General features: G+C 38.0%; 3 protein-coding genes and 1 long non-coding RNA gene across 15 annotated transcripts in view; 2 read left to right on the top strand and 2 right to left on the bottom strand.

The window, feature by feature from the left end:
- LOC122638386 (histone-lysine N-methyltransferase, H3 lysine-9 specific SUVH4-like) overlaps positions 1–11,274 on the bottom strand; it is a 108,866-nt gene extending 97,592 nt beyond the window's left edge. Inside the window, exon 1 of the mRNA XM_043831322.1 lies at positions 11,265–11,274. The gene's annotated coding sequence lies outside the window, so the exon portion shown is untranslated. The remainder of the gene's footprint in view (positions 1–11,264) is intronic.
- On the top strand, positions 1,390–16,237 carry LOC122638388. Its single transcript, XR_006329413.1, has 3 exons — positions 1,390–1,402; positions 3,473–3,476; positions 16,009–16,237. It is a non-coding gene; the product is annotated as an uncharacterized LOC122638388 (long non-coding RNA).
- Positions 3,437–13,832, top strand: LOC122638385 (protein MEI2-like 4). Of its 8 annotated transcripts, none has more exons than XM_043831317.1 (14): positions 3,437–3,656; positions 3,863–3,908; positions 6,800–7,063; positions 7,282–7,718; positions 7,816–7,974; positions 8,318–8,434; positions 8,560–8,708; positions 9,038–9,126; positions 9,229–9,645; positions 10,496–11,156; positions 12,476–12,560; positions 12,729–12,797; positions 12,895–13,074; positions 13,392–13,832. In XM_043831317.1, the coding sequence occupies exons 1-14, from the start codon at positions 3,579–3,581 to the stop codon at positions 13,551–13,553; spliced, it is 2,913 nt and encodes a 970-aa protein (XP_043687252.1). In that variant the 5' UTR covers positions 3,437–3,578; the 3' UTR covers positions 13,554–13,832. The 8 variants fall into 8 exon arrangements, with proteins under 8 accessions (XP_043687252.1, XP_043687249.1, XP_043687248.1 ...); XM_043831314.1 differs by having other exon boundaries at positions 8,560–8,711; XM_043831313.1 differs by having other exon boundaries at positions 3,438–3,656; positions 9,038–9,135.
- The window catches only part of LOC122638387 (OVARIAN TUMOR DOMAIN-containing deubiquitinating enzyme 1-like), a 46,896-nt gene continuing 41,030 nt past the window's right edge, over positions 16,060–21,925 (bottom strand). For all 5 annotated transcript variants that reach the window (XM_043831327.1, XM_043831324.1, XM_043831326.1 and 2 more), the window contains exons 3-10: positions 21,492–21,557; positions 21,235–21,318; positions 20,839–20,961; positions 18,815–18,867; positions 18,616–18,665; positions 18,436–18,536; positions 17,321–17,597; positions 16,060–16,331 (exon numbers count right to left, since the gene is read on the bottom strand). In XM_043831327.1, coding sequence (XP_043687262.1) covers positions 17,334–17,597; positions 18,436–18,536; positions 18,616–18,665; positions 18,815–18,867; positions 20,839–20,961; positions 21,235–21,318; positions 21,492–21,557 — 741 coding nt within the window. In that variant the 3' untranslated portion in view covers positions 16,060–16,331; positions 17,321–17,333. The remainder of the gene's footprint in view (positions 16,332–17,320; positions 17,598–18,435; positions 18,537–18,615; positions 18,666–18,814; positions 18,868–20,838; positions 20,962–21,234; positions 21,319–21,491; positions 21,558–21,925) is intronic.

The raw sequence follows: 21,925 nt of genomic DNA, 5'->3' as shown, positions 1-21,925 counted from the left end.
CCTCTCTTTCTCCACCCTTTCCTCTCTGTTCTGCTGCTCTTCTTCTCCTCCTTCCTGTTGCCACTGTCACAGCCAAGATCAAAACCATGGCTGGGCTTGAAGGAAGATTCAAGATTGTCTAGTTTATTGAACTCGTCTTTCAGCAAAAAGAACACCTGCAACTTCTTTTTTTTGGTCAAACACCTGCAACTCAATCTCAAGGAGTTCACCGGAGAAAAAAAAAAGAGAAGAGCTTTAAATTTTGAGAACCACATGAGGTTCTTGGGGAGGGATAGTGGCTCTCTAATGGAATTCGTTCGTCTCTCCCCTGTATTTTCCCTCAGATTTTCAAGGGGATATTAAAACCGAAATAGGGAATAGGTAGAAACTCTCCTGCTGGCTAATTTTAGATTTATGGCGGTGACCAAAGAATTCTTGAGGTCTTCTTTGGTTGAGATATCATCTTTCGTTCCTGCTTCATTAGGAGGTTTCAACCGGCTGAAACAAAACAAGAAGATATCATTTTCACCACCTATTTTGGTGGTTCCTTTGGAGAAGAGAATGTTGCATTCAATCATTGGCTCTTCACTGCCGGTGCTGACTACAAGTTTGGAGACTGCAAGTATGGACCTCATCCCTCCCTAAGAACCTCATCTGGTTCTCAAAATTTAAGTAATCCCAACATATCGTTAATTATTTTTTTGAAATTGCTCTCTGAAGCCCAAACGGCTAGATATCAAAATTTAAGTAACCCCATTGCACTGCCACGGCACCACCGACATCTGTACCCTTTTTCTTTCAACATAGGTTTTGGGTCGGAAGAAACCCCCTTCTGCGATCAAGTTCCTGGAATTTCATCCCTGAAATCATCCGTTGCTATTAGATTTACACAATTCATCCCTGAAAACATTTTTTTTTTTTTTTTTTTCTGGCGAGGAATTCATGAGAAGCATGCAAAGATCCCCTTGAATCATATTAGGGTTTTGTTGCTACAAGTTAAAAGTTCAAATCTTTGGTTTTCAGCTCCAGGCCTGCTCATCCCACGGAGAAGACAGAGAGGAAATTGGGAAATCCATGCTTGGAACTTGTTCGATCCCGAACCCTTGTGTCAATTTGAGAAACCAAATTATTCCTTCCATGGGGTTCCTTTTAAGAGTTTCCTTCATGATGGTAAGAGAATTGTTGTGGCCTTGAGACGGTTAAGGTGGATTAGTGGGATACCAAGTCCAATGAAATACTATGCCCTCAATTACTTATGTTGAAACAACCTCGGTTTAATGAGGCTATACTACATGCCAAGGAAATAAAGGTTCAGGCAGAGAGGAAGAAGACGACGAAGAGAGATCGAGCATGGGTTGGCAGAGGTGGCGGTGCTAGGGCAAAGCAGAGGCGGCGGTGGCGGAGTTGCAAGGAAAGGGGTGGGGTATTTTAGGTTGAAGATGATGGAAGGGTAGTATTGTAAATTTAATTATAATGATTTAGTACAAGGGTAAAATAGTCATTTTATAACAATAACTAACAACAGACTAACACCGTTAGTGTAGAGGGGGTGATCTGAGTATTTTCAAATTTCAAGGGGTGATCCAAGTTTCGACCCATTTTTTGGGGGTGTTTCGTAAATTTCCCATAAAAGAAAGCACTAGGTTTCGACTAAAACTCGGTTTCAACCAAGTCAAAACCCGAGTTCTTGATCCTTGCACTTAAGAGCTTTGGAATCGAATCCTCACAGGAGAGGAGTCGGATCCAAATAAATGCAAAGAAGAACAACTCAAGAAGGCACAGATAATTTATCAAAAAATTAAGACACAGATATCCTTGGCCTCGCTGTTAAAACTTAGAACTTCATTAGAGGAGGTATCCGGGATTGGGGGTGACGCCGTTAAACGGTTAACGGTGACAAACCAATCCTGACTCTCCGAACGAGACGGGTCGTGTTTGGAGGAAGGTGGGGTTATTCGTCCAGCGTCGTTTATCCAGACAACCCCGCCTAATTTCTTTGATCTTTTATTTTTTGTTTTATCCTTCGAAGCCAACTAACACTGAATCCTCCCCCCCCCATTCTATATCTCTCTCACCCTCTCGCTCGGACTGTCCGGGCGAGGATTTCGGAACTCGGAGCCTTATTGATCGTTAGTCGCCGGAGACCATTGATTCCGACACAAACAGCGATGCACCTGGGCGAGAGTGCAAGAGCTAGAGTGGAATAGCTCTTCGTTACCCTTTTATTTAAAAAACAACAGTAATATAATACACGTACACCCTACACACTCTCTCTCTATATTTCGCTCTCTAACTTGCAATGCAGGGAAAAGGAGGGAGGGTATCGTAGCTTTGGAGGTCCTTGCACGGCACAGATGCCGAGATCCCTTCTTCAATCCCCTTGCCTTATGCCGTAAACCATTCGATGTCTTTCTCTCTCTCTTCAGCTCTGTAATTCGTCTCGTTTAAATGCAAGACATTTGCTCAGAGAGAGAGAGAGAGAAGGAGACGACATTTGAATTGGTGAGTTTGTTATTGTTTGTTTGTCTGTTTGCTGGTTTGCTTTTTCTTTTCCTCCTTTGGTTCTACCGTTTTAAATTCTGGTGTTGCATTCTTGCTTATTTTATGTGTTTTTGTGCTCGGCTGGTCTACAGATTGTGTGATCGAGTTTGTTTCGGTCTAAAGGTGGTACCTTCGAACGGTACTTTTGACATTTTAGAGGTCTCTATGTGATCTGCTGCATGAATTGGAGATTTTTGTTGTGTGAATTTGAGGTTCTCTGTATAGTATAATCTCGTACGGTTCTCTGCCGGACTAGATTCTTGCCATTTCCTCCCCCCCCCCTTTTCCCGTATTAACGGGCAACGATTTCTGATATCGTAGGCTTTTTCGGCTTATATTATTTAGCTATACCAAATTTAGTTGTTGGAGTTTCATGCGATTGGAATTCTAGTTCCCGTGGTAAGAATTATGATTTCAGAACCATTTTCTGATCTCTTAGACTTTGTCGGTTTATATCATTGAACTATATCCAAATTTGGTTGTTGGAGTCTCACGTGCTTGGGAATTCTGGATCCCTCGTTGGAGAAATTATGATTTCGGAAGCATGGAATTTCTTCATCTCAGTAAATTGTTTTAATGTTAATCTATCACGTTTTTGTATGTGGTGAGTGTATTTTTGTAACTTATATGCGCTAAAAAAATCATTTTGATTTCCTTGATCGACTTATGCATTTGCTCAACCAGCTGCCAAAGTAGGCATCTTACCATATTTTACTTATTTGGCTTCAATGCTTCATTTACATCAATGTTCATCCTTATCTGTATTTGTTTTGATGATCCTTCACTGTTACAATTTTACTGGGCTTTTGCCATACAATGAGCCTAACTTTCTCATTGTTGATTTACTTCCATGAGACGTCAGTTTTTCTAGTTTGGAGCTTTGAATCCTCTTGTATTGTGTGGTCTTATACAGAGTTAGGCTTTTTTTTTTATGAAGGGATACTAGAAGAAGGGGGGTTTGAATAATCTGAAGTGCACATGCTACCTGGGCATATCAGTAGAAATGTGGAGCTCTGAATATTAGTTTGTACTGAGGTTTTTTGTCTCCGACTTGCACAATGCCATTAGAAATAATGGATCAACGGGGTTTGTCACCGTCATCTTTCTTTTACGAGGAAATCCGATTTCCTGCTGAGGTATGGGTGGTCTAAAGGCTGTGTTTTACATTCCTACATTATGTTTCTATTTTTAATTATTTAGCAATTGATAATGTTTTACATTATTGAAATGTCTATCCTGCTTTAGCTTTGAGATTTGCATTTTTTTCTGGTTTTCTTATTTGTTTGTAGTTTTGGTTTAATTTGTTCTCATATATGTTTCCTTCTGTCTTGCTTCAATGCAGAGACACGTTGGATTTTGGAAATCTGAAAGCATGCCTGATCAACATGGTGAGTATTTATTTTTGCCGGATTGTTTCTGTTGTTTGGGCCATGAAGGCAATCCTTTATATAGAATTCTTGATAATTGAAAATGCATTGCAATTTGAGCAATTGCTTTATTGGGAGACAAATCTTGTTCAAATTGTAATTTATTATCTCAATAACCGTCTTTTGTAAAATTTTCCATGTGTATATATTTTTTTTGTCTTGGATCCTGGTTAATTTAAGATGAACGAAATTTGCATGCATCAAGTGGTTACTGAAATGTCTTTAGTCTTGTTTCCTATCCTGTTACATTTTATGTACACATATTACTTGTATGTCTGAAAACCAATCTTCTTTTGCCCACAAATGATCCTTATTTGGTATGTATAGTTATTTCAGATTGACATTGTGTAGGTTGGTTGAACTGGTAAAGATTCCATGACCTTTGTGTAGGTTGGCTGAAGTGGAAAAGATTCCATGACCTGGCTTTCCAACATCTTTGGATCTAATAAAAACTCTGATTACATTCCAAGGTTTAGACCTTCAGATGGAGATTCAAACAATCAACTTAACTGTTGCGCTAAGACTTTGCTGTGCCAAAAGTCTTCGGTTTTTTTTTTTTTAAATTTTTTATTAAGGATGTACCCAGTGCACAAGGCTCCCATCACTGCGGGGTCTGGGGAGAGTCATAATGTATGCAGCCTTAACCCCGCTTCGCAGAGAGGCTATTTCCTGACTTGAACCCATGACCACTAAGTAACAATGGAGCAACCTTACCATTGAAACATAACTGTGACATTAAGCCAAAATTACGAAGTTGTAATTACGTCAGTTTTAAAAGTTCAAATATGGTGGATTTCTTGTTGTGACCAAGCACAACCTAAAAGGAACACATTTTGATTAAAGTAGGGGAAGGAGTTAACCCATAGGAAACAAAGTTTTTAGGAAGATTCTTTTAAAGTGGAAAGATCCATGCTTTGATGATATAACACGTTGTGAAAGCCCCACTGCAAAAGCTATAGAATACAGATGGAACACTTTACATTCCACAAAGCAGATCTGATCTTGTTTGCCTGTTATGTCTATCTCGTGAGTTCATACCATGGGCTTAGCTGAAACCCCCTCCCAATTGCTCCAGGTTCAAATATTACATTTTTACCCAATTTGAAAAGCAAACAAGTCCAAACTCTTATCCCATTAAGACCAAATTGTGGGCATTCTAGCAATATATCTTGTTGATAAGGGATCCGAAAGTTATTAAAACACTTTAAAGATTGGAAGGATTCTATTAACCTTAAGGAAGAAGCCAAATGTGTCTATTAGTAAATTATTGGATCTGGATAATCGTTAATTAATTAATAACGAAGCATTCACTATTAATAAATGAATAATTATCCAAAAATGCTAAGTTATAAATGGAGACACGTAGCTTCTTACCTAGGATTAGTAGAATCATTCCAATCTTTTCGTGATGATATCTGATTGATGGCATTTAAGTGCTTTACTGTGTAATATTCCGTGCCAACAAGATATAAAGAAATGTATGTGGCTTGGATGGTCACAATCTGTTTACAATGGTATTAGGGTGGACTTTTTTCCTTTTAAGCTGGGTAAAAATGTATTTTATGGAGCAGTTGGGGAGGGGGTTTCAGTGGAGCTCGCTCTATACATTCACGAGTTTGACGTGACGGGCAAACCAAGATTGGATCATTTTTATGGAATGTTATGTGTTCCAACTGAACCTGGAGCAATTGAGGGGATTTCAGCTGACCTGGCTGTATGCATTCACGAGTTTGACGTGACAAGCAAACTAGGATCAGATCTTTTTGTGGAACGTTTAGTGTTCCATCTGTGTTTATAGCTTTTGCTACGAGACTTTCGCAATGTACCATCTGATCAAAAGCATGAATCGTTCCACTTTAAAAGAATCTTTCTAGAAGCCTTGTTTCTTGTAGGTGTTATAATTCCTTCTTCCAATACTTCAACCAAAATGTGATACTTTTAGGCCATGCTTGGTCATAATAGTAATTCTACCAGAGATAAACTTTAACTGATGTAATTCCGACTTTCTGATTAGGCTTAAAGGTTACTTTTCCAATTATGCGTTACATGCATTTCAGCTGACACAATTCTCAGTGATGTTTCTGGAAAACGTGATTACTTTTGAATAGGGGAAATTTAAGTAGTAAAGAATTGTTTTGTTCAAATGTGTTTATATGAGTTCTCTCTTACCTAGAGAAATCTCATGATGTAATTTCTTTTCTTCTGGAAGTACTGTGAATTTGGCTGTTGCCTGGTTTTTGATGAGGCTTTGTTGGAGGAGAATAGTGCAGTAATGAGGCCATGAAACATAGTAGCTAGCATGCAAACAAGGCTGCAAACTTGGATCTGTAATTGAGAGTTGAGACCACATCAAGGGAAAGCTTTGGTATTACCAATGCAATTTGGTCTCACTTTTTGGCATCTTTTTATAGGAAACCGAACATCTTCTTAAGGCTGTTTTATCTTGTTAAGTGCTTCGTTGGAATGTACCTTTACTGCTGTTGTTTCTTCTCTTTGTATCCTCCCTGCGTATTTCCTTCTCTATCCGAAGCAATAATGTCTTGGGAAGCCAACCATCTTGTTTGTAAGTTATTTGAGTGCTTTGAAGAGGTCCTGCCATGGTAAATTTTTTTTATTGCAAAAAACAACAATCTTATTACTAATTGATTTCTAATATGCTAGTTTCATATAATCTTTACTGCCTTTTTTTTCTGGTAATGTTTGGATTTCAGTGATTTCCCATAACAATTGAGCTGGAGACTACTAACATTTAGATAATCATCCTTAATTGGCGTATAATTTTTGGTGATGAGTTTTCATTTCCTCCTTCCTTTTTCATTGTCTCATAGCTGTTTGGTGTTACCTTTCTTTAGGAGTGGGGATCCCGGGAGAATCACGAACATCAGACATCATATCAGTTGCTACGTTATCACAGGAGAAACTAGTGCCAGTGGGTGCACGGCCGATTGAATGCTTGGAACTTCCTCAGACTTATCTGGTTCGAGACCAGAAAGTGAAGCTTAGCTTAGAGCGGCCTGTGATAAGAGCAGAGAAAGCTGCCAAGATTGATGTTAATGGGGCTCAATATGAGAATGGTCTCTTCTCAAGTTCCTTATCAGAAATATTCACTAAGAAGTGTAAGTTTTGCTTTTTCAGATTGATGCTTAGTCACAGCCTGTGTATATTTACGGCTACTGACTTTTCTGTTTGAATTATTATCTGTTTATTACAACTACACTCTTAGTGCATCACGATCTGGAATCAGTTTATTTTTCTCTATCTATTGTTTCTTCGCATGGTATATTTCTCATTGATTTTGTTGTTGACTATGTACTATTTTGGGTAAATGTTGTAGTGCGATTGTCAGTAAATGATGTTCTAGTTAGACACTCTGTTGACTCTGTTGCCTCCCACTACGAGGAAGAGGAGCCATTTGAATCCCTCAAAGAAATTGAGGCCCAAACCATTGGCAACCTCCTTCCTGATGACGATGATTTGCTTTCTGGGGTAATTGATAAGATTGAGTATATTGCTCAACCCAATAGTGAGAATGACATAGAAGATTTTGATCTGTTCAGTAGTGGTGGAGGTATGGAACTGGAGGGAGATGATGGTTCCTCTGCGGCCCAAAGGAACTCTGATTTTTCTGGCGGAATTTCGAACTGTCAGCCGGCGGGATCTAATAGTTCTATTGCTGGGGAACACCCTTATGGAGAACATCCGTCAAGAACACTTTTTGTTAGAAATATCAGTAGCAATGTTGAAGACTCTGAGTTGAAGGCTTTATTTGGGGTACTCAAACTTTTCACGCTCTAAATGTCTTTATCATTTGGTTAATCGAGTTTGAGATTTCTCAATCATCAGCCAATTTTGGTTTATGCTTGTGCAGCAATATGGAGACATCCGTACTCTTTATACATCCTGCAAGCAACGTGGTTTTGTTATGATTTCTTATTATGATATAAGAGCAGCACGCAATGCAATGAGAGCACTTCAAAACAAGCCATTGAGACTCAGGAAGCTTGACATACACTTCTCAATTCCAAAGGTAGGCTTGTGTAGCACAACACCCTTTCTCATGCATGCGTGACTTCTTGTGCCAACTGCAATATAATCTAGCAAATCCTTAAGGGAGAAATAAGAAAATTTAGTGACTGTTAATTTTGGCAGCAGCTTAAGTTGTAATCACATAATTCTTCATGTATTTTGCCAGCAAATCCTAAGGGAGAAAAGAGGAGAAATTTTAGTGAGACTTAGTTTTGGCAGCAAGTTGTGATCACATAATTCTTCGTATATCATACTTAGAATCTTCTGCTTCCATTTATGATCTGCATGCTTTCAAATTATATTGTATTGCATGATATATTGACTTGTCAATTGCTTGTTGGCAGGATAACCCATCTGAGAAAGATATTAACCAGGGTACTCTGGTGGTGTTCAACTTAGATTCGTCTGTTTCGAATGATGATCTTTGTCAGATTTTTGGTGCTTATGGAGAAATTAAGGAGGTAGTATGATTCAATATTTGTGCTGCACTATTGCTTCTCTCCCCCTCCCCCTCCCCCGCGCGCCCACAACACACACAAAAGTGTAGAATATCACTAGCTTAGCTAGTTCTTATTTCTATATGCAGATCCGTGAAACTCCACATAAGCACCACCACAAATTTATAGAGTTCTATGATGTTAGGGCTGCAGAAGCTGCACTTCGTGCATTGAACAGAAGTGATATTGCAGGGAAGTGTATCAAGCTTGAGCCAAGCCGCCCTGGTGGGGCAAGACAGTGGTATTGTCCAAGCAAATTCACTTCCATTATCTTTTTCGTATTTAACCTGTTGAATTGTTGAATGGGATGCAAGTTTGGGAGACAGACTTTGCTGGGCATGAGGGGGAGCGGAGCATCAGGACTCCATTCTGATTCTTATAGATAGGATCTGTTATCAAATGAGAAACTTCGGCATATGCTTTTCTGTTCGACCTCCAATTTTGCTTCTTGATTACTCTACCTGTCTACCATCTGTTTTTTTTTTAATAACATTATCGTTCGCCAATTTTTGTCTAATTTCACCACTGCTAGTATGAAAATTTTAACAGGAATATTTTTCTTTGCAGTTTGATGCAACAATTTTCTCCAGAGCTAGAGCAAGAAGAATCCATTGAATGTCAGCAACAGGGCAGCCGTCCTAATATTTCACCATCAGGTTGCTTTCGTATTACTCTTGCCTGATAACACCTCTAATTTGTAGTATGCTGCTCCTAAAGAAAATACTTACTTACTCTGTCTTACACAGCATCTTTTACAGTACCAGTTCCACGTGGAGCAATTGCATCTACCTGCATAAAAAATGGAGCGATCCATGGTCCGAACACCACAATTCGACCACCTATGAGTCCATTTATTGAAAATGCATTGCACCGTGGAATCTCTTCTAGTGTACGAAATACAATTCCATCCCCAGTGAGAGTTTTATCAGTTGGTAATCAATCTGGTCTAGGTGAGCCCAGCCACTCATTTGCGCCAATGAAGTTTGGTTACCAAGGCATCCAAATGTATCCCCATTCACTTCCTGATTATCATAATGGGTTAGCTTGTAGCATGCCCTACAATTCTCATGGCACCATGGCAGCGAATATCAATCCCGGACCTTCAGAAGGAATTGGTAACAGACACATCCACAGAATAGGCTCAAATGGGCATTCAGTTGAACTTAATGAAGGTGGTATGTGCCAATTAATTATTCAATATTACTATTCTTTAATGATACCAGTTTCCTGTCATTTTATTCCTGGTGAATGCAAAGAAATATAATGGAGAACAGGAAGATGCATTAGAAAGAAAATATAAGGTCCAAGCGAAGTAGAAATATGGAAAATCTACTAGCCAAACTGATATGCTTGAGGCATAGTGGTACAAGCAAAATGAAAATAGAGTGTCACACGAGATGCACGTGTATTCATCACACGAGGGAAAGCAACGGGAAACACTTGATGCATGTGCAAACAGCTATTATTTTGTTAGCCCACCTTATAGATCCTGACATCCTGTAGCCTGAATTTTATTTTATTGGAGATACATATGATCACCTGAGTCATGTATTCTTTTTGGCCAATAAGCAATCCAAGACAATGTTGATATTTTTTATAGGGATCATTTTATTTGGTAGATTTGCCATTGAGATATCTTGAAATGGGACATCTTCATTCCCTGTATGTGTTTGCTTTGTTTCTGCTATGTTCTTTGTGCGCTGTACTTACACTTAGATTGGTATAATTATTTTCTCCTATAATGAGGAGACAAAAAGGCTTTTCACTCCTCTACTTTGCCGATCAATGACTTTGTGTCTAACCTGGACAATCCATTCCCATTCAATTAGTCATTTGTTTCTCTTATGCTTAATAATTTCTGATTCAACCTAGTCATTGTTGTCTGGACAAAATTGGAAGGCTTATCTCTTTATTAGTTGGGTTTTCTTCTGTTTTTCAAATAAAGATGTTTCCCAGGGTTTTACCAGAGGTAGTTTCAGTTTCCTCTATGTTTTCGTTGTAACTAATAATTCTTCTCTTTGTCAGTGTTTGGTTCTTCTGGAAATGGAAGCTGCCCACTTCGTGGATTTCATAATATGTGGAGTAATTCCAGCTCATATCACCCTCATCCTCCGGCACCTGTGATGTGGCCAAACTCATCTTCATTTGTCAATGATGTTAATGTTCATTCCTCAGCACAACTGCATGGAGTTGCAAGATCACCTTCTAATATGATGAACACAAATCTACCCATATATTACCACCACCATGTGGGCTCAGCGCCAGCAGTCAATCACTCCCTTTGGGAAAGGCGACATACCTATGCAGGAGAGTCTCCTGATGGGTCCAGTTTCCATTCAGGTTCTCTTGGGAGTATGGTGTTTTCTGGTAGCTCTAACTTGCATCCTTTGGAACTTGCTTCTCATAACGTGTTTCATGTTGGTGGCAACTGTATGGACCCATCATTTCCTTCAACTAGTGTTGGAATGCACTCTCCTCAGCAGCAATGCCACATGTTTCCTATTCGAAACCCTATGGTTCCCATGCCGAGCTCATTTGATGCTCCTAATGGGCGGATTCGGAGCCGTAGGAGTGAAGGTGGATCCAGTCAGATAGACAACAAGAAACAGTATGAACTCGATATTGATCGAATAGTGTGTGGGGAAGACACCCGAACAACTCTTATGATAAAGAACATTCCTAACAAGTATGTGGATGAACCTGCTTGCTTCTCTTTTTTTTTTTTGGATTTTTTGTTCTAATTTTTGTTCCATGCCATCCCCCACCCCTCTTTTGAGCTGCAAGTCAGGGAGACCACATTTTCTAAAATCTGGCTATTAAAGTTGTGTCAGACACAATAGTAATGGGTTTAAATTTTACTGGATTTCCTCTTCAGTGTGGAACACTGCAATCGAAAATTAACATATTTTAGGTTGTTGAAATCCAAAATTTCAGCCAAAATGAGTACAGTTTCCCCTTAAAACAATTGATCACTTCAAGTTTTGAATTTTAACTAATCCCTCAGGTAGTGTTGTTATAGCCCATACCATCGTATGGATGCTTAAATTTATCTTTTTTTTTTTTTTTTTTGTGTATTTTACTACACAATTAGTTTATTATTCAAAATTTTTTTGGGTGAATAAATAATTCTTTACCAAGAGCTCCCAAAGGGGAAAGTAATTACAAGAAAGGCAAGAAATACATGGAGAAATGCCAATTTGCTGGTTACATTATCTGGGTGTAACTAACCCACCCTGGTCAATGTTATTGGTTCATGAACATGCCTTGGTCAACAGAGGTGCAATCTGAAATCTGGAAGATTATAAAAACTTATAAGCAGCATAGAAAAATTAAAATGCAATGTAAAACTGTAGATATGCATGTCCGTAACTAAGAAGAAAGAATGGAAATGAATCTTGAGCTCTTTTTATTCCTTTCTCATCTCTTATTCATCAATTATCTGATTCATGTTGTTCTGCTTTTCCTACTGGGTCTTTTGCTTTTTCCTTTTATCAAGCAACTTTAAAAAAAGAACCTCTTGTGAGCATTGGAATAGCAATATCATCCTTAGTGTGTAGTGTTTATCAAAAAGACATTATGGAACATCTTTGGCCTTGAGCAAATTTGAAAGAAAAACTAAAAGAGTTGACTTGTGAACTTTGTGGCTCTGGGTATTCAAGCGAGCCATTTACTCTCTGGCCTCTTACTTTGGTTACACAGCACTTGATCTCATTCATGATTCCAACCTCAACTGTCAATTATTGGTGAGTTTTAACTCCTTTTTTTTTTGTTTTGGGGGGGGGAGGGGTAGGTTTGGCCTATTCTTTTTTTTTTTTGCTTTAATCGTAAGGTCAGCCTAACTGCAATAATGTGTATCATACCTTGTGGACTGATCTTCAGCCGGGAGACTTTCCTCATTTTTACTCTCCCCCCCGGAGAAAAATTATTTCATGCTAATGTGGAGTGTGTTTCTTTTCTCCCTTATTGTCCTTTTTGCCTGTTTGATTCATGTGGTTACAATTGTAGGTACACTTCGAAGATGCTTTTGGCTGCAATTGATGAACACCAACGAGGAACTTACGATTTCATTTATTTGCCAATTGATTTCAAGGTAAGTGAAATAATTGTTCTGTGTCATCAAATTGTTCTTTTTTTTTTGTCCTCCTTTTGAGGGTGGTTGGAGTTGGAGTTTTTTTTTTTTTTGGAAAGAAAACAGTACTGGCAATCCTTCATTTTGTTTTGTTCCCAGCTGACTCAGTTTTAACTTATTCTTTTATAGAATAAGTGCAATGTGGGTTATGCTTTCATCAACATGATTGATTCTCTGCACATTATTCCTTTCTATCAGGTTTGCTCCTAGTACACTTTAATAAAGTATGAAACTACTTCACAAGAGGAAAAATGGAGGAAACAAATTTGTTTTTTCGTTTTTTACATTAATACAGGCATTCAATGGTAAAAAATGGGAGAAGTTCAATAGTGAAAAGGTGGCATCACTTGCATATGCTCGTATCCAGGGAAAAGCTGCTCTTATTGCCCATTTCCAGAATTCAAGCTTGATGAATGAAGATAAACGATGCCGTCCTATTCTGTTTCATTCTGATGGTCCAAATGCAGGTGATCAGGTATGGACATTGCATGATTTGCCAGTTTCTAGATATTAGTATTTGATTTACTCCAATATTAGTTTTTTTTTAGTAAAAGAAAACTTGATAGAGCTTGTGCATTTGTGTTCTAAATTAGTTTTTCCTTTTTCCTGAAAAAGTCAAAAACATGTGAGGCATGAGACATGCACCAAGCAGTTGCATGATTATAAATGTAATGATTAAGAGCAAATATTGTTACAACTTACAATGGGCCTTTATTTTTTCATGTACAACTATGATTGTAATATTGTATGAAACATCAAAGAGAATCTCAAATTTATATATTCTCTTGCTAGGAGCCCTTCCCTTTGGGGATCAATATCCGTTCAAGGCCTAGCAAGTCACGGACCAGTGGTAATGAGGAGAATCATGAAGAGAGCCCATCAACCTCTGTAAATGGAGAGGAATCTTCCAATGGAATAGACGCTTCTTCGGGTTCTGCCAAGGACTTGGAGTGAGCAAGCCTCCTTTTCCTGGCACTAACCTTAAAGAATCAAAATCAAGTAATATGAACATCATCTCCAGTTTCTAGTAATTAAATATCAAGGGATTGATGAGGGATTCTTTCCAAGTTTTGATACCAGATTGCGTAGCTGAACTGAGGAATTTTTCTTTCTCCCCCTTTCCCTTGTTTTTGTTATTTTAAGATTGTAATATTGAGGTTGACAATGTGGGTAGGGAAGGCACAACAGAGATGTGCTCAAGATTTTGGATTATAAAGAGTGATTGAAAGTGTACAGGATTTTCTGAGAGGGAGGTTTTTGTTGTGGTTTGAGGAGACCCGTATATATTTTTTTCCCTTTAGAATTTCCCCTCTTTTTTGGGTTTTGGAGACTGTCTCGGCATTCAATTTTAGAGTGGTGATTGCTCAGAGAGAGAGAGAGAGAGAGAGAACTGTGATGAAAATTTTGAAGTGTACTTTGAGATGTTGTGATTAAGGGTGTGGCTGCCCCATTTTGAGTTGGTTTTTCTAACGAGTTCGTTATTTATTGTGTTTATGATATTCTCTGTTTACTCCTGTGTTTTTGTGCCTCGTCAATACAATGACTGGAATGAACACGCCACTGTGACTAATGTCTAGCTGATGCTGATGCTGATGCTGATGCTGACGCTGACGCTGGTGAAGTGCCATTTCGTATGAGATGTTGTGATTATGGGTGTGGCTGCCCCATTTTGAGTTGGTTTTTCTACCGAGTTTGTTATTTATTGTGTTTATGATTTTCTCTGTTTGCTCGTGTTTTTGTGCCTCGTCAATTTAATGACTGGAATGAACAAGCCACTGTGACTAATATCTGATGCTGAGGCCGACGCTGATACACTGGTGAAGTGCCATTTCAACAAATCAACACACCTAACGGTTAGTTTGACTAACTTTTTTCCATTATCTTGAAACTAGGAACTGAAAAAAGAACCTATAAACGAGAAATGATTGTTCCACAGTCCTCCCTCTTGTCTTGTGTCCCAGACTCCTTGGTTTTATCAGGTGACGGTTCGTTTCTTCATTTTGTCTCCTGCTCCAACCAACATGTAGCAACTGATCTCTCTCTCTCTCCCTGTACTAATTTCAGAGAGTGGCAGTTTACATCCATAATCAGATTCACTCGTTCTCGCTGTGAGAGTAGCAGTTTACTAATCCATAATCAGATTCACAGTCTTGCTCTGTTTTCCCCCTAGATTCGTAGCTGTTTCCGTCAATTTAACCCCTAATTCAGCTATATGGATGTAGCTATGATTCTATGATCTAATGATAGTTCTTTTTTTTTTTTTTTTTTTTTTTAATAAAAAAAGGTTGCCTTTTGGATTTAATCATGTTGTGGAGTTCTGTTCGGATGAGAGAAAAAAGGAAAGGTCCTGACTACAGAGAGAGAGAACATGAACCCAGCATAGCCAGGATTACACTCACATTTTTGTGGGTAATCTATCTTTCTGTGGGTTGTTGTTGCCCACATGCTAAGGGTTGAGGTGGTCGACTAGGGCACCTTAACATAAGACCTTTTTAGAGGAGTTACTAAACATGCCTTTAACAATCAAATCCGATTTAGTAGAATTGATGTCGGGTTATAGACCGGCATATTCTGTAAGATACTTGATTGATACATCAAAAGCTCCAAAGAAGATGAAACACGTTAAATCAAATTCTTTACCATGCTTCCATAGTCGTCATCCTCGGCGGCTCTCACTTTGGTGATAGATAACCATTGGTAGATAGCCATTTCCAACTGACTCCATTCTATTCTAGGGTTTTTGCCTGACAATAGGTAGTCTTTTCTTAACGACTTTCACTCTACTCTAAGTAGCCCTTTCCGTGACTCAAACATATGACATGGTGATTGGTTTTGATATCAAATGTTGGCACTTGACAAATACGCTAAAAGCTCTAGAGCTGATGGAACGCGTTAAATCAAGTCCTTAATCAATTTCATACTAGACTGATCCAATCTAATGTCCATACATTAGAGTTGGCCTCATATTAAGCACATAACATATTCCAACTGATTCAATTCAAAATCAAATTGAAATTTGAAGACCAAAACCCTCATCTGATTCCAAGATTTTAAACCTTGCCCATAAAGGATGAACTTTTCCACAATAACGTTATTGTTGATAGAAAATACCTACAATGCCAAATCCAACTATTCAAAACATGCCATGCATAGATTCCCTTTGAATGTGCCTAAAAAAACTCAACCTTCTATTATTTTAATATTTTAGGATATTAGATTGGATTGACAATTAACTCATAATTAATGATGGTGATGAAATTAGACACTATCAAGTTTTGGGTAACCATAGGACCATCATTTGCCAGAAAATCAACATTTGATTTTAGTGCATCCCCTCCAAAACTACATAATGCAAGTTTTTAAGCTGCCAGAAGATACTGTTTTAGTGCAACCTTGAATTAACTAAGAGGGGAAAGTACTCCCATAACCTAGAAGGATTGGAAGCACATGCAATGTTGTATTGCAGACTAAAACCATCATCCCAGGTTTTAGTTCTACCACATTTAAAAATATGGAATTGTACAACATTTGATTCTTTCACATGGATTGGAAGTTGGTCAACAAACAGAACCACTCGTCAAGAAGAGTGAGATTTGAACAAGTCATCTTTCAGTCAATGAATGTCGAAGAACCTCCAGCTTGCTGCAAATTCTGTCCATTACAGAGTTTATAAGCAAAAAGTCTCGCATAGACCATAGCGGTGATATGGACCAACTAGGGTTGTTATGGAACCTGGAGAAAAGATAAACGTTAGGGTTGTTGATCATGTAAATCATTGAAATCAAAAGAGTTTCATCTTCTTGTATGCTACAATTCACTTATGATAATAAGTTATTGGACAAGTCACTTATGATTTTGAAAGGGGGTCTGACACAAATTATGGCAGTGCTTTGGAGACTACTGGTTCATTTAGGGGACAAACACCTAGAAAGAATTAAAAAGAAATCCCTATTTGACCATGAAGGTTATGTTTAGTTCCAAGCAAAGTAAAATAAAGGGATGTGAAATTAAAACCGAAATAAAATGCAAATTTTCTAATCATCATTATGAAAATAGCTTAAAAAATAGAAGGAAAGAAAGCAATTCGGTAACTCAAAAGCTTACCGAATGTAGTAATGATCTGACATCACTCCAAATTATCTTAATTTGAATAGAAAAGAATGAGAAAGGGCTGAAGTATCAAAAAGTGTACCATATGTAGTAAATTTCCAAGTTAGTTACATAATCATGATTGAAAAAATTTTCATTTTGTTCTTGTTTGAATTCACTTCCCTATTCATCACACTTCACTTGCAACCTGATGAACTGAAAACAAATATAGGCATTTTCATATTTTTCTATTGCCCGATTACCAAACACATGGTATCACCAAAACGACTACACATAAAATATTCGAAAAGACAATTCTTAAATGAAGTGGATCTTAAAAGTAATTCGATAAATTAGAGCCAAATAGAACCATGCTTATGGTATAACCTAGGGGACCGCTACCCAATATGTGCAGCTTGGACAACCCTTACAAAGAAAACTTTCCTAGTCAGATGATTGTATCATCCCATCTTTTATTGTGCCATTTCTATGGGGCAGGAGGGGTGGAGGAGATGCTTACTCTCTTCCAATTAAAACACAGACCAGATACCACATACCATGGCCCATAAATCCTCGTGCAAATAAAGCACCCAACGCATAAAGCACTACTAAAACTCCTAAATCAGCCATACCTTAATGACTGGGTCACTTGTAGTAGAGGATGTCATAGTGGCCTGGTCGATAGAGCAAAGTTATAAAGGGTTTCATGGCGACAGAGCCCCCTTCAGCAACAGTTTGGGGGTCACCAGCAGGAATGAAATCATGATGATTCACAGTGGCACCACCAGTATCACAGGAACTGCAGTCAAGGTACACCACACGTATAGGCACACCCAAAGCATCTGACAAGGCAGTGATGTGCACATGATCACTCTCTTCTCCCATGGGTTCCACAGAAGTCTTGCAAAACTGTGTCAACAACATGTCATAAGTCTGCTGCAGTGGTATTTGTGTGCATGCATATGTATGTGAAAATGTGAAATGTGAATGTGTGTGTGTGTGTGTGTGAGAGAGAGAGAGAGAGGGAGAGCTCTTCTCCCATGGGTTCCACAGAAGTCTTGCAAAACTGTGTCAACAACATGTCATAAGTCTGCTGCAGTGGTATTTGTGTGCATGCATGTGTATGTGAAACGTGAATGTGAGAGAGAGAGACGGGAAACTGAGTCGTGGACCAGGCATTGAGGACAAATCCTGAAGAGGGGTTCCCATTGCCAAAAAAAAACTCTTGTAGAGCTCTGTTTAAGGCCCGGAAAGCCGCCAAAAAGGGAAGATAGACAACACCTTGAAAGGGAGTTCTAGGATAAGATAAAAGACTTCCACAGTAATCTCCAAATCATGGAGTCTGCTCTAATGGTTTGACTTCTGTTGTTCTCAATCTTAGACTATTGTCTTATAGATCCTGTAATTTCTGAAGCCCTAAACTGGAGCATATAACAACCTGCAACCCATGGAATATCCTTCAGATCCTCTACTAAAGCCGTACTCTCCCTTTTTTGAAGCAAGTTTAACCATTCAAACCACAGAAACTAATTTACTTCCAAGACCTGAAAGTGAACATTCTACTTCTTTTCTTTATTTTACGCTTCACAACCCTTCAATTTCACCTGGAATCTATGGCTAAATATATATTATTTTGCTTTTAATTATAAACCCTATGCTTGAAAGAGAGAAAGAATAAAAGTGCACAGAAACTGAGCCTCTCTCGTAAGTTGTTACCCTTTTAAGATGAAATAAAAATTGAACAGACCTGCTCCACTGATGCATTCATTGAGCCCACAATAAATGGTTCAAAAAAGTCAGAACGCCTTCGTATCTCACCAGAGGTCACAAATCTAAAGAACATTACGACTAGAAAATGAACTTTATTAGAAGAAACTCAAAAAAAAAAAAAAAAAAAAAAAGAAATCACTACCATTAACATACTCACCATAGTCAGAAATTGACTGATCTCGGCTCCTCCTCACGAGCTCATCGTGACTGAAACAATTAAAGATGTATTTGTTTTTTATTATCTCACAGAATCTTCTGATCTGGATGAAATGTACTAATGGAGACAAATATCTCTTGCATGATTTATGGTTTCATATAATGATGTCAAGGAGACAGAACAAGTGCATGGGCATTACCTTATGGAAGTTTCACTTCCTTGCAGGATACTTTCAAGCTGCTCGAGGAATAACTACAAGTTATAATCGCAAGGATTAGAATTTAACATGTTAATGAAAAAGGGAAAGATATTACTAGGAAGAAACTGTCAAGAAGAAAATTTTACAGCCAGCTAAAGTTATGAATCGTGACAGAACAGAATAATTTTAATGCAGGAGTCTGGCATTTGGTGTCTCCATGGTTTCTCAAAAATAAAGCACCTTAAGGGAATTTGAGAAATCTTTGTTACCAGTGAGATACATATGAGTATATAACAATTAAACTATAGGCAAGCAGCTAGGAGAGCTAGATAGGTCCTGTGATACCATAGATCAACCTTTTCCACTGTAGTAGCTCTGTTTTTAGCATTCCTCGGTTAGTCTTTAACAGCTAATCACAGCTATAGAGTGGGAACTTTTTTGATTTGTTCTGTGGAGGGCATGGATCGAAATTTTAGACAAAATGACCGAAATTTTGCGAAATTTTTGGTTTTGAGAAGCCTTGAAACGAAACAGGGGTCAACTCTCTGCAGTCATTCTACATTTTGACCAAAATTTCGATCATTTTGACTCCTTCCGGAAAAATTTCAAGCTTTCGACCCCTTTCACCTAATTACTCCAAAACTACTAGAAAACCTCAAATTTTTTGCGAAGTAATTCATTTTACTACTGAATTAAGACTTGGTGGTCAACTGTTGAGCATCCACTTCAACATTTGGGTGAGATTTGAATCATCATTTAGCCAAATTTCCTCAAATTTCAAAATTTTCACCTATAAGGTTGTTGTGAAGGACTTGAGAGATTCTTCAGGCAGAGGATGACATGGCTGCCATATGTCATAGGATCCAAAGCCAAACTACCACTTTGGGTGTTCTTTTTTCCATGCTTAAATAGGCAATCCCTATTAATTGTCTATGGTGAAACTTTTGAAATTGGTGTACTATTTTTCTTTCTTCTTAATACATATTTTGATTGCTTTTATTGAATGTTGTGTTTCCAAGTACTAAATTATGTGTCAAATAGGTTATATAAGACAAAGGATACCGAGACATACAATGTACAATACAAACCTAGGGTCCAAAGCCAAACTATCATTTTGCATCTTTTTTTTTAAATAATCGAAAGGTTCAAATATGTTTAGATGATTAATTAGGGTTTCAATGAAGTTTCAGACCAAAATATGGCCATATGTGATTTAACCACCAAAATGGCAACCAAAATGCAGAAGATCCGGATATTTCGGTTTCGACCTAGGTCAAAATCTAAAACTATGGTGGAGGGTTGCATGACAATTGTGTCTTTCCTAGTTTTCTAGTTACAAATAACCAAACTTATGGGTCCAATACGAGAAAGCTATAAAATAATGGAGGGGAGAGGATCCTAGTCTTGATATTGTATTTTTGCGAAGAAAAAAGGAAAACAAATATTTGTCAAAAGCAAGTCATTTATCTTTCTTATCAGCCACTATAAGTCCAACGTGCTGTGAGTTAAATTGTTGTTTAAGCAACAACTCAGAAATCAAAACGGCGTTGAAATAAAGAATGCTGAAATATACTAGGCTGTCGATTATTCTTCATCGGTCGATCAGTTAGTTGTCAATTAATCAATCACCTAAGTGGTATCGTGTACTTTCTATCATGAAAGAGAGATTCAAAGCTTCAGATGGAGCAAAATAAATGTGACATGACTCCAAAATCCTAGAAAATTAATCAATCACCTAAGTGGTATCTTGTACTTTCTTAAATGGGCGTACCTTTATTTCTTCACAGCATTCATTGTTCACATATGCAAAAAATAATGTAGATAAGATTTAATAAATACTATTAATATGGTTCGACTAGACAATGTCTATGAAGTACCTATCCAACATACAACTAGCCAGCCTCACTACATTGCAATGACAAAGTATCAAGATTACTTCTCAAATCAAAATATCTTTCCATATACATAAGCACATAAAAAGAAACAATAGTAGATGAACAAAAGAATGCAAATCATAGATTTACCGCAAAAAAATCCTCAAAGGTGAAGTCAGCATATCCCAATCTCTGGAGTGTTTTTTTGCATTCTTCAACATTTGACTTGATACGATCAACTTCTGCTTTGTCTTGTGATTGCAGAATATACTCCTAGTTCCATAATTCCCAATTTGTTTAGTAGCTAAAACCACAGATTAGATTAACTTCCCAGTAACCCGGAGCTGGAGGAGAGATACCAAGAATATAAAGGAGCCTTTTGATACCAGAATATGGTCCTAAAACTTAATACCAACAATCTTACAATTTCTTTCACTAAACCACAGCAACATATAAGTTTCAGTCAATCAACAAGCCGGAGGGTATGTTCTCAACTACAAAAGAGCAGATCAAATTCATGATGTCACTAGGAGTTTAGGAAAATACCAGGTATGAAAACATAAAGCTACGAAAGAAGCAGTTCCCATCACCCCGAGTTCGCCTTATTGCAGAGTATTGTTCACCAAGAATCTGCACATCCAGCGAGGAAATTTTTTGGGGGTAAAAAAACTAAGTTCTAAGTCAACAGAATACAGCAAGACATAAACAAGAAAAACAGGAACATAAGTGGCAACATTTGCTGAGCTATAAAAGTTCACCTGCTTGGGTCAGGTGTAAGAAAGAAGCTTACTGGCTAAACAAACCTTTATTTTTTCCTGCAAGATAGGGTTGCCAGATTCATACTCAGCAGCCAATGTAGAGAGAGGTTCCTGAATTATGATAAAATTTTTAGTCTAAACATCTTGCATCAAAAAGAAAAAAAAAATTATTCTAACTTCCAGATACAGGTTACAAACACAAGCTAGAAGGAGAAAGGAGGGGAATAAGAAGGTGCGGGAAAGGGGGGGGGGGGGGGGAAGAGAGATGAAGTGGCACTCTGTTTAAGGAACCAAAGGTCCAAAACTGTCTTGGGAGCACCAGTCTACACGAAATTTGCAAATTGAGCAGTTCCAGATTGGATCTGTTATGAATCCTAGTGGCGTGCCCCCAAGAAATATAAAGCAGTGGTTCCGTAATGAGAGTGTCAAGGTGTTACTATAGGATGAGCATCTCTCTCTCTCTCTCTCTCTCCCTCACA

Source organism: Telopea speciosissima, chromosome 8 (genome assembly GCF_018873765.1).
Source record: "Telopea speciosissima isolate NSW1024214 ecotype Mountain lineage chromosome 8, Tspe_v1, whole genome shotgun sequence".
In the NCBI taxonomy this organism is placed as follows: domain Eukaryota; kingdom Viridiplantae; phylum Streptophyta; class Magnoliopsida; order Proteales; family Proteaceae; genus Telopea; species Telopea speciosissima.
Note: the sequence above shows the minus strand (reverse complement) of the source record. Positions and strands in the feature narration are given on the sequence as shown.

Bases quoted from the DNA above. Each gene is read 5' to 3' on its own strand.
- LOC122638385 (XM_043831313.1), top strand. From the start codon at position 3,579: ATGCCATTAGAAATAATGGATCAACGGGGTTTGTCACCGTCATCTTTC. The intron at 3,909-6,799 runs GTGAGTATTTAT...ACCTTTCTTTAG, and splicing joins AAGCATGCCTGATCAACATG to GAGTGGGGATCCCGGGAGAA. The intron at 9,136-9,228 runs GTATTACTCTTG...CATCTTTTACAG, and splicing joins TTCACCATCAGGTTGCTTTC to TACCAGTTCCACGTGGAGCA.